We start from the raw sequence: 11,858 nt of genomic DNA on the forward strand, positions 1-11,858 counted from the left end.
GAGGAGGTTTCGCGAGTCGCGGAAGCCGTGACAGAGAGGCCGCCAGGCGAGGCTCCCCGGGGTCGGCGTCTGCAGGTGCGAATCGTGTGCAGTTTGGTGAGCGTGCGCAAATAAGGGCGCAAGTTCGCTCTTACACGGTAGCAACACGCAAGAACGCGTGTGGCTACCGTGTAAGTCGGTCAATGTAAGAATGCATATGCATATTCATATAGATATTACCTGTACCTCTGTGTGTACAGCAATATAAAACAGAAATATATATATATATATATATATATATACATATTTATAAATAAATGCATGTATAGTTGTGTAGAGTGTCCGTGGCTCCTTTGCATGCGTTTAAGTGCGGATCGGGGCGCCGCACTCCTGTCGCGCGTTTTCTTTTGAAGGCGCTGGCTGCAGAGTGGCTGCTGTCAGCGACTCGCCCGTGCGCCTGCCTCGTTGGATTTCATTTTCGGGACTGTGGCGCCGAATTCAGCGCGCAGATGGGAACAATGGAAACAAGGCTTCACATCAAGGCTCTAGCGGGGATGAAGCAGACAGGCACCCACGCCCTAGCGCCTCCCTTAGTTCGAATACTTCACGTCGCGCAGCGCACTGTGTCGGGTGCTCGCAGGAGTAAAACTGCGGCTGCGGTCGACTCGCTTTTTCTTCTGTAAGAGAGGAGACACACTTAGAGACACTCTCTCCAAAAAAGTGACTGGCATATAAACCTAGAAAACCGGCCTCAAACGCTCTAACGTCGATTCGACTCTCGCGCCAGTCCAGCAGATAATTTAGCCGAAGCACAAACCAAATGCAGATGAATCTGAACGAGCCAGAGTAGACAAAAAAAAAGGAAAGTCGCCGCAGTTGCGGCGCTCCAGCAGCGACAGGGAGCGAGCGGCACACTGTACCGAAAGTGTCTCTCTCCACGCGCCGAAGCAACGCATTCCGCAGACGTATATCGCTCTCTTTCGTTTGAGAAGGCGTGCGTCGCTTCTGTTGCAAGCTGCTGGGCTCTGCTAGGCCCCCGAGAGGCTGCGCGCTACGTCGCGTGCACACGTCTCTGCCTACCTAGATCTACATAAAACAATTTTTATATATTATTATCTGTATGTTAACCCCTGGAGATACGACCATTTAAGAAGAGAGTAATAAAGCAGCATACCCCGCCGATAAAGGCGAACGACTGCGGCCTGCGCTGAGATCGAAGCAGGAAGGGGAACTTCTATCTACATGCACAGTCGGATAGCGTCTCCTTGCTTCTTCGGGTGAGAAATTCCAAATCTGTGACATCAACTGCTGTTTGACCTGAATTAGGTACGTTTCCACACAGTCCAACACTCAGGCGGAAGTCGCTCACAGTGCAGCGGCAGAGACAGAAGAAGTGAGGCACGCTATTCGCGGAAAGAGCGGAGAAGAGATTTAAAGAAAGGAAAAAGGAAATCGAGAGCAAACACGCCGACGTGGGGCCTGGAGGAAGAATCTCCCGGTGTACTGGGAGAGTAATGTGGCGTCTCTCGAACCCACTGATAGGCACGATGTAGATCATCTGCTGCGCGGAAGCGAATCCGATTTCTTCTGCGGACCTCTTCTTGCAGAGTTTTGCTTTTTCGCAAACCAGAAATTCGTCAAATACCGCGGAAATTCCATCTCTCAACTCCGGAAAGATAGAAGACAAAGCGCCAGCTCACGGTTCCGGCTTCTCTCAGTGCATGCATTCTTCATCCTCCGCTGACTTTTTCTCATGCATTACGCCCAGCTTCTTACGTTTTCTTTCCGGTTTTTTCTTCCACCTTCACTATTCTTTCTGGATTATCTTTTCTTCCTCTTTCCAGTCTTCTTTTCTCTTTTTTTCTGCTGAACACTGGCATTGTCTGTTTATTCTTCTCCAAATTCTCATCCAGAGCGCGATCTGCATTTCCCTCTTGTTCGTCTGGTCTGCTGTTGTAAGTTCTGACACCGCTCTCCACTTTTGTTCGACGCATTTTCGTCTGTGTACTAGTCTCGTAAGACAGCTTGGATCTTGCTTGCTCCTTTTTCCGTGTTTTTTTCGACTTTTCGTTTCCGCCAGACTCCTCTTCTTCATGCCCTGGTGGCACTCCGTTTTCCCCTTGATGCATCGCTGTCGTCGCTGAGACTTTATTCTTGTCTTCACGTTTCCATCGGATTTCGTTTCCATCCTCTACATGTTGCTGTCTGCCGCGAACGGGTCGCCTGTGAAGCTTCCGCGGGGGTCCGTCTATCTGCCGGGTGTTTAGTGTCGTCGTTTCCAGTGCCTTTTCTCTTTTTATAGTTTCCACAACTTTTGACTTCGTTCCGCTTTCCGAGCTTTTCCTCTCCACGCGGCTCGCCCTGTGCGGAGTCCTCTCTTTATCTGATCGCCTAGTCTCCTACGTTTCTGTTGCCGCGGCTTTCCCTCGCTCGCGGTCGGTCTCTCTTCTTTTCCAGTCAGCTGCTTTCGGTCCGTTCGCGGTCACCTCTCGCGTCGTCCTCACCTCCGTTTGCCTCTTTGCCTCCGTTTAGCAGCAACTTCAGCCTCGGCTTCTCGTCTGTATCTTCTTGTCCCTACTCTTTGCTTGGCGTGGCATCTTCTCCGCGCGCTGTCTCTGCTCCTTCTCGCTTCTGACTGCGGCGGAGACTATCCAGCGCGACGCAGTTAGAGAGGGGAGAAAGAGAGGAAGAAAGAGAGAGACTAAGTGAGAGAGAGAGGACGTGAGCGAGGCGAAGTCAGGCTCGACTCGACGGTAATGCGTGAGGACGCAGGAGACGGCTTCGAGGCAGAGAATTTTTTCTACCTGAAAGGAACGTCTTTGACCATGACAGCCGCGGAGGAGAAGGACGCGGTGGTGCGGCGGAACGAGAGAGAGAGAGAGGAGAGTCCTCGGTGGCACGAGCGCGTGGTGAAGGAGCGCGCTCGCGGCGACTCGAGTCGGGAGCGGCCCTCGAGAGAACAAGAGACTGAGAGGCGGGACCTTCGCGACTCGCCTTACCGGAAAGAGGAGAGAGAGAAAAAAAAGAGAAGAAGAGACGCAGAAGATAAACATGCCGAGAGCGAGGATCGGCGGGACACCAGGGAGGCGCGCGGCAGACGCGGCTCCGTCGCCGGAGACGAGAGACGCCCCGCGCCTGAACGCAGTGAGAGAGAAGAAAGCCGCGACGCGGTCGATCGGCGGCGCAACAGAGGCGCCCGCGAGAGAGAAGAAGGTGAGCTTCCTGACAGCGACTCGGGAGCCGATCTCAGAAGGCGCGAAAACGCGAAACGCAGAGACAAAGACAACCGCAGAGACGCCGACGACGCCAGAAACGGAAACAGAAGAGACGAGGGGAGAGAGAGAGAGAGGAGAAAGGAACGCGACTGCCGCGGCTCGTTTGACAGACGCGGGGGATCGCGAGAGAGAGAGAGAGGTCGCGGAAAGCGAGACGATCGGAGGCGATCGCGGCGCAGCTCCATAGAGCGTGACGACGGAAGAGGCGGCGACCGGAGGCGCGACAGGGACGAACGAGATGACGGCGAGCGTGTCAGGCAAAGCGGCGGAAAAAGAGAGAGCAGCGAACGCGGCGGCCGAGACTGGCGCCTCGGAGACGGCGAAGAGAGAGAAAGAGACGACAGCAGCCGCCACGGATCCCGACGCGAGGACGCGGGGCGTCGGCGGGCGCGGCGCGACGGTGCGGCGATGAGGGCTGCCGTGGATGCGGCTTTGCAGGAGAAGGAGAGAAACAAGAAGAAGCAGGCGTCGTCTTCAGACGAGGACGAGCGCGAGAGACTGAAGCGGCGCAGCGAGAATCGCGTGACCAACAAGCTTGCGCGGAGTGCGCTGTCGGCGGCGATCGAGGAGAGAGAGAGACGCGGACATGGCTCTTCCGCCTCCTGGCGGGTGAAGCGCGAAGCGAGCAGCAGCCGAGAGACTGAGCGCGACAGCGGCGCGCGCCGTGACCGCGACCGCGACAGGCGAGGCCGCGACGGCGGCGAAGGAAATGCGGCCGCCTTTTCGCGGATCAAGAGCGAGCGGAGAGACGATCAAGCGCTGAGCCAAAGAGGAGAAGCGGAAGAGTTCAGGAATCCGGATCTTGATCGCGACCTCGCGCGAAGCGACGCCCCCCCGGTCGACCGCGACATGGAGGAGTACCTGAAGAAGAAGGTCTCGAGGGTCTCGGCGGAGACTCTGGGCCGCGCTGGTGAGAAAAGAATAGTAATGACCCTCTACTCATAAACTACCTAAAAAACCCATTAAATTGACCCTGTCACCGACAAAAACGTGCGAAAGAGGAGGACGAAACGCGGGGCCTCGGACGCCTTCCTCGCGTCTGCTTCTTCTCCATCGTTTTCGTCGCTGTTTTCGTTGCCTTTGCTCTGTGGGTCAGCCGTGCGTCCCTCGTCTCGCATGTTTGTCAGGACACTTTCGTTTTTTTCGCGGATTTTCTGCAGGAGGCGTCTACGTGCCGCCGTTCAAGCTCGCGCGGCTGCAGCAGCAGGTAACTGACAAGACATCAGCTCCATATCAGCGCCAGGCGTGGGAGGCGCTGCGCAAGTCGATCAACGGTCTCATTAACAAAGTCAACGTCGCCAACATCCACAACCTCGTCCAGGTAACGCCCAAACGCCCGGTCGCCATCAGACGATCCTCACTGGACACGCAGTCCTCTATATTTTTGCCGAGTCACGTATATACATCTGTATATTTGTTTTTATTTGTATATCGCTATATCTGTCTCTCCATATCTATCTATCCGTATCTATCTATATCTCTATATCTATTTCTATGTATATCTATAGATATCTGTATCTATCTATATCTATGTATATCTATCTCTATCTATCTCTGGGTATCTCTATCTGTCTCTACCTATCTTGCCTTCTATCTATCTCTATCTGCGTGTGTGTCTTCGGTGTTCGGCGGTGCGTGTCTTCTGAGGTCTCTGATCAAGCTGCGCGCTTTAACTCTGTTACTGTCACCCGCTCTCTCAATCAATATACATATATATATATATAGGAATAGGTATAGGTATAGGTATATGTGTGTGTCTCTGCGTGTATCTTCGTTATCCAAGGAAGCTCGGCGAGGTGCAAGTGAGTGTTTTTTGCAATTTTTTGTAGGAGTTGTTCCGCGAGAACTTGGTCAGGGGTCGCGGGCTGCTGGCGCGATCCATCATTCGCGCGCAGATGGCCTCCCCAGGCTTCACGAATGTCTACGCGGCGCTGATTTGCATTCTGAACTCCAAACTGCCCGAAGTGGGAGAGCTTATCCTCAAGCGCGTCATCTTGCAGTTCAGGCAAGTGATGCAAGTGACGCGGTTCTCAAGCGCGAAGACCGGCGCATGCCTTTGATCTCGCACACGCACCTGCATGTATCTGTCTATTTACCTCTCATCTTTATCTTTATCTGCCTGTGTGGAAATCCAAATTCATAAATTTAAGTCTAGCTGGGATCAATATGTGTGTGTGCATATATACCAGTTTTTTTTCTAACTATCTATCCATATCTGTGTCTACTACTGTATCCAAATCTGTGTGTGTTTGAATCCATCTGCGTGGAGGGGGTGAATCTTCATGGCTCGATTGCGGAAGGTAGCCGCGGCAGCGATTTCTCTTCCAACTCAAACACATCTTCAGATTTTCTCGTAAATTCGTGTCGACACTTGGAGGCACTCGATGTACCTTTGCATTTCTGATGACGTTGGGGCGGGTGTGTCTCTTTCGCCTTTCCTTCCTTTTCTTGCTCGACATCGTTTGTGGCGACGTTGTGCCTGTCTCTCGGCCGCGTCTGTTTTCATCTACTGGGTCTGGTGTCGGTCTGCGTCGTGTTTTTTCCGTCTTCCTTCAGGCGCGCGTATCGGCGCAACGACAAGATTGTCTGCCTCGCCTGCGTTCAGTTCCTTGCGCATCTCGTGAACCAGCGCGTCGCGCACGAGCTAGTCGCCTTGCAGCTCTGCGCGCTGCTGCTCGATGAGCCGACAAACGACTCGGTTGAAGTCTGCGTCGGGTTCCTCACGGTAGGAGTCGTGCGTTTATGCAGATAAAGTGACAACTCCTGCAGGCGTCCTGCAGGCTTTTTCGCGCATTTTTTCCGACTTTTCTGGATTGTCATCTATTTGCATGCTCGAAAGTACCTTCTCGGCGTTCTGTGCGGTCGGACTGGGCGCTCCCGCTCGCAGATGGGCGGCGTCCGTTGAGCCGTTCTGGGTTCGAGCCTGCCTGCTGTGCAGAGTTACACTCCGTATTTTTTGTCTCCTTTTCTCCCGTTTTTTGCTTTTTTCTCGGGATAGACAGGCACACACGCCGCGCGCAGACCTGGGCGCGCGGGTGATTGGAGTGCGCCACTGCATTGAACTGAAAACGCCGAAATGTCGCGTCATGCGTTTTGATTCTCAGCAAGTTGGTCAAGTGCTCGCGGACGTCTCTCGTCGCGGTTTCGACGCCATTTTTGAGCGCCTTCGCGGCATTCTGCAGGAGGGCATGACTGATAAGAAAACGCAGTACACGATTGAGAAGCTCTGGGATCTCAGGCGACAGAATTTCAAAGACAATCCTGGCGTACGTCCTCCTGTCGCCACACACGCCGACATGCATCTCTGTCCCTATATATATGTATATTTATATGTGTATATCTGTTCATTTGTGAGGATTTCTTTTTCCCGGTGCACTCGTTCCCATATTTTGCGCATGCAGCTCGTGTGGAGGAAGCTCCGAAGGATTCTAGGCCGAAGACGCGAAAGCAGTTTCACGTGTGCTCGCCTGCTGCACGTATAGGAAGCGTTTCTTTTCTTGCGCGTTGGGGGGCCTTCGGGATTCGCGTAGAGCGGCCGTTGACGTTAGCTTCGTTTCGGTCTTCTGCTCTTCTCTGCGCAGGTGCCTACCGAGCTGGATCTCGTGGACGAAGACGACAAAATCACGCACGAGATCGATTTGCTGGCGGAGGACCTTAAGGGCGAGGAAATGCTCAACGTCTTTCACGCTCAGGAACCTGCGGTAAGCGAAAATGGAACCCTTCTACACTCGGGCGCGATAAGCGTCAGCGTAGGCATTCGCCGGGATTCAGAGAGAATTTTTGTTTTTTCTATTCTTTTCAGGAATACGCAGAAGACGAACGCAAGTGGGCCCGGCTCTCGAAGGAAATTCTTGGAGAAGCCAGCAGCGGTAAGCCTCGTCTCTTGTGTGGCATTTTTCCGTTTTTTTGTCTTCGTTATTTTGTTCCATCCTCCCAGGCTTTCTGAGTGCCTGTTGGTGAGCCCCGTGGTGTTTTCTGATCCCGATCCCGCGACGGCTTTTTGGCATTTCTTACGCCTGCCTTCGGAAATTCGTTCGCCCTTTCTCTGTCTACTTGTTTCTGTGGCGTTTTTCGCTTCCCTGCATGCATTCGCTTCTTTCCTCTGCGGCCTCAGACGTGTTGATGTCTGCCTGTTTTCGGCGTCTTTCTGCAGACTCGCAGGCCTCAAGCAGCGACAGCGAGGCGGAGGAAAGCGATGAAGAAGAAGAGGACGCCGAAGAAAAGGTGACCTGACGCAAGGGACGCGCGAGGCGGCGCGCCGCGGTCGCCTTTTTTCCCGTTATTCCATAAAACCTCCGCGGTTCACCCTGCGGATCTCCGGGGGACTGGCAGTCCTTCGAGTGTCTCTCTCTTGTCTCTGTTCTGAGATCTGCTTAGGCTCTAGAGTTCAATCTTATAAGTGGAGTCCTCTCTAAGAATGATAATGTCTTGAGATTTGCCTCTGGCGGGTTGTCGGGTGATACCGGCGAAGGTCTTTTCCTCTCGATGTGCTGTCGGAGTCTCGGCACGTTGAGGTTCGCTTTGGGAAACTTTCTCTTTTTTCTCTCTGCTCGTTGCGCGCAGACGACGGTGAAGATCGTGGACATGACCGACGCGGAGATTATTCACATGAGGAAGACGATCTACCTCTGCATTATGTCCTCTCTGAATTTCGAAGAATGCGTCCACAAAATTCTCAAGATGAACATCCGAGTACGTCTCGCGAACTACTCCATCGACGCCTCGGCAGAAACACATGCGGGACTCCGCCTTGCCCCGCTCGCGTTCTATTCCCTCTCGTTTTTCACCTCTCGTGGCTTTTTCCAGCCTGTCTGTCTCCCCGTCTCTCAAATAGATACTCGTGTGTATGTATTCTTTGACGTCTCTGCGTGCATGTCCGCATCTACATGGATGGAGTGCCGTGCTGTCTGTGCGTGGAAATGTGCCTTATTCATTCATACGAAGCGGGTATCTCTGAGCGTTTTTCTTGTTGCCTCATTCTCGAATCGGCTGTCTTGCCTCTGCGGTCAGTGTCGTTTATATCAATCGATTAAAGTTATCTCACGGCGTTCTGCGTATTGCACCAAAAGAGCTCACTCAGGGCGCTAAGAAATGGGAGACTGCGTTGATTCTCGAATTACTCCTACATAGTGGTGGCGGCCCGCGTGCTCGGCTGCTGCGTTGTGTTGACGATAGCTACTCATAATGTGATAATATCGTTTTTTTCAGGAAGATCTGGTCATGGAAGTCGTCATCATGTTGATCGACTGCTGCGCCATGGAGAGGACTTTCCAGCGCTTCTTCGCACTTCAGGCTGAGCGCCTCGCGAGACTCAATCCGCAGTACTCCGAGTGCCTTCAGGAGGCCTTCCGCAGACAGTATCATACGGTAGGCGGTTCGAAGATCGCCAGATTTTCCTCGCGATTTCTCTTCTTTCAGCTAGACGTCACTGACCGTCGCCAGAGGACGCGGGGGTGATCGTGTCGCGCAGGCGGCGGACAAAAAAAAGGTCTTTTAAACTTTTTTTTCGAGACTCTGGGTCGATTTCGAATCTCTGCATGGATGAGGTGAGGCAGCAGGCCAGGCCTCGCCGTCTTGCTTGGCATTTTTTTTTCTCCCTCCCTGTGTGTTTTTTCAGGTGCACCGTCTTGAGACGACGAAGCTGCGGAACACAGCAAAGTTCTTTGCGCACCTGCTGTACACCGGTAGGTGTCTCTTTTTCGGAAACCGAAAGACGACAAATGAAATTCTTCTTCTCTCCTGCAGCCTTTGCTTCGCACCCCGCTCGTCACCTCTCCGTTCTTTTCGCTCCACTGCGCATCTCTGTCTGCCGACATGCGTTTTTCTTTTTTTTAGACGCAATCCCGTGGACGGTGATGGAGGTTTTCAAGCTGACGGAGGAGACCACGACCTCATCGGGTCGTATTTTCATAAAAATTCTTTTCCAGGAGATGTCTGAGCACCTCGGCCTCCGCACGCTCAACGAGAGAATCCACAGCGAAGATCTTCAGCCTCACGTGGCGGTGGGTCAAGACAAGCGTCTCTCTTTCTCTCTCTTGCGCGGTCCGGCGGGGTTCATTCCTCGTTTCGGATTTTAAGAGTCCGATCGGTCTATTCGTACAGACTGCGCATCTGGCTAGTTTGTTGTTTCTCACGCTCTCCTGCATCGCGTTTTTCGCCGTTTTTGACTCCGCGGCTCTGTAGGGGCAGGTGTCCGCAGCGACGCGTGTCTTGTTGCCTGGCGTTTGCTCTCAGGGCCTCTTCCCGACAGACAATCCGCGCCACCTGCGATTCTGCATCAACTTCTTCACGGCTATTGGTCTCGGCGGCCTCACCGACAAGCACCGACAGCTCCTCGCCGAGCTCCAGCAGCGCGCGCAGCAGGAGCAAGCGGTAAGATCCGCGGAGAGAGGAGAGGAAATTGCAGAGAAAAAAAAATGCCGGCGGTGTATGGCCAGCGCAGGACTTGGAAGAGAGAGACAAGAACAAAAATTGTCGACGACACGAGCCGCGGGGAGGAAAGGGGCTCGAGGGGGCACGGGAGGGGCGCAGCAGCCGGTTTCTGCGATGCGTCGTCTGTAGAACGTCTTCGGTGCTGTGCAGCTCGAGCGTTTCGTATAGGGCGTGCGTCTTCATCGAGACCTCGGGTTTTTTCTGTCTTTTTTTTCGTTTTTTCCTTATTCAGCTTGCGGCTGCGCAGAGAGACGACAGCTCCAGCAGCGCCTCCTCTTCGAGTTCGAGCAGCTCGTCCTCGAGCTCTTCGTCGTCTTCAGATTCCTCAGATTCTTCTTCCGACAGCTCCGACAGCGACTAGAGAAAGGCGCGGCGGGGCGCCCCGCCAGCCGCGAGCGACGAGTCAGCAGGAGAAGGCACATGCGCAAAAGACGTGAGGAAAGGGCGAAAAAAAAGGAGAAAAAGAGGCGGAAAAGGACGCGAAGCACCAGCGGAAGGCGCGCACGTGCCTTCGTCGTCTTTTCTTTCTTCTCGATGTGCGTCTTCACCTCCTCAGATGGCGGCTGCGTTGCCTGTGCAGCGTGCGTTTCTCACTTCACTGCCTTCCTTGACCTTCTCTCTTTCGCGGAGCTGTCTTCCGCTTTTTCGGGTTTGTCCCCGCCCGGCGGTCCGCGTGTGTGTTGTTGCGTCTCTGCGTTCTTGCTTTTCGTTTTCTCTCCTTTTCTCGGCTTCGCCCGAGGGTTTGCGCCTTCCGGGGTCTGTGGAGGCTGGTCGCGAAAGCTGTGTGTGCATTGAAAATTCGCTTTTTCCGTTCGATAAATATCTTATTTAACGTCTCGCACATCTCCTCAGCTCTACATTTCGCGACTCTTCCCTCGGTGTCGCATATCGCCAGCAGACTAGCGAGCTGATGTGCGGTCCCCGTGCCCAGCGATGGTTCTCTAGACAGTTTCGCAAAAAGCTGAAGTGAGCAGCTCGATTTGCCTGGCTCGAGAACCTCTGCGTGAAGCTACAGTCAAGCCTGGATTCAGGGCCGCGCAGCATGCGCTATCGTGTGCGAAAAAGGCATTGGGGGGGAGGGGAGGGGGTTTCTTGCGCCGAACGGGTGAAAAGGGTATTAGTGTACAGCTTCAGCGAGTGATTGTTTCTCTCCCCAGCCCAAGGCAAAGGCAGAGACGCACACTCAGCTCGAGTTTGTGTGGATCGCCAGCGCAGTCGCTCAGCGAGATTGCGAGAAAAAGTTTCTGCTTCCCCTCAGAGCTAGAGAAGGTCTGGCGAGACCAGACACCTCGGACTGCTTCGACGATCGGCACTAGTCACAAACACGGTAAACAAATGTACAAAACATATATAGACATATATACTTTTATCTATTCTAGAATGAAGAGGGAGTGCATACATAGCATACATAGTTCTGTTCCTGTTTATACAGAGTTTTAGGAGCCTTGCATGTGGAGGGCGGGAGCCCCTTTCCGTCTCTTTTCGTCGCTTAACGCGCGGCCCGATGCATCGGCGCCGGGCTGCTCACTTGCAACTTCATGAGTGCGTAGACACCTATATTCGTACCTGCAAATATAGTAGTAGAGGAGAAATTAAGAAGACTAATTATTCTACGTGCACATCGACATATTTCTCTAATCCCGATACTGAGGAAAACGGTGGGTTCCTCGTGGAAAACAAGAAGAGATGGGCGTGCCGGCTTCAGCGAGCAGATTCCCAGCGATCGAGACGCTGAGGTGTTTATACGACGCAGGCGCGGCGAGTTACCATGAGGAGATTTAAAGAGGCAAGACAGCTCCCGCACGCTCGAGACACTCTACACGGGAATGTGTTTCGTGATTCAGTTGCATAAAAAGAAAAAAACGCAGAAACAAACGTTCACGCCAAAGCCAATGAAAAATTCTCCGCGCAGAGCCGGCGACGCCCGACCACGGAGAGAGAGAGAAAAAAAGGAAACGCGAGAGGCCCCCCAGCGAAGGAGGGAGCGAGAGGCTGAAACGCCCCTTCTTGCTGGGTCGCGCGGAGAAAACGAAACAAAATTCAAAGGAGAGGAGACTCTGACCGCGGGCGTCACGCACAGTGGTCGAGAGAGAACGACGCGGATGGTAAATACGAAAAAACGGTGTCGCGAGACATGTTCAGCGCGCCGCGCAGAAGGCGAAAGGGAAAAAG

The 11,858-nt window shown here is 53.5% G+C and overlaps 1 protein-coding gene across 1 annotated transcript; it reads left to right on the forward strand.

The window, feature by feature from the left end:
- Positions 1-2,735: 2,735 nt before the first annotated feature.
- On the forward strand, positions 2,736-10,047 carry BESB_043460 (putative cell-cycle-control protein (translation regulation); the record flags this gene model as incomplete). The annotated part of the gene is made up of 14 exons (XM_029362797.1): positions 2,736-4,164; positions 4,415-4,575; positions 5,084-5,259; positions 5,811-5,979; positions 6,359-6,520; positions 6,836-6,955; positions 7,057-7,123; positions 7,408-7,478; positions 7,818-7,946; positions 8,463-8,621; positions 8,872-8,938; positions 9,090-9,256; positions 9,489-9,626; positions 9,919-10,047. The coding sequence occupies 14 exons, from the start codon at positions 2,736-2,738 to the stop codon at positions 10,045-10,047; spliced, it is 3,144 nt and encodes a 1,047-aa protein (XP_029220163.1).
- Positions 10,048-11,858: the final 1,811 nt, after the last annotated feature.

Source organism: Besnoitia besnoiti, chromosome III, assembly GCF_002563875.1.
Source record: "Besnoitia besnoiti strain Bb-Ger1 chromosome III, whole genome shotgun sequence".
Classification (NCBI taxonomy): Eukaryota; Apicomplexa; class Conoidasida; order Eucoccidiorida; family Sarcocystidae; genus Besnoitia; species Besnoitia besnoiti.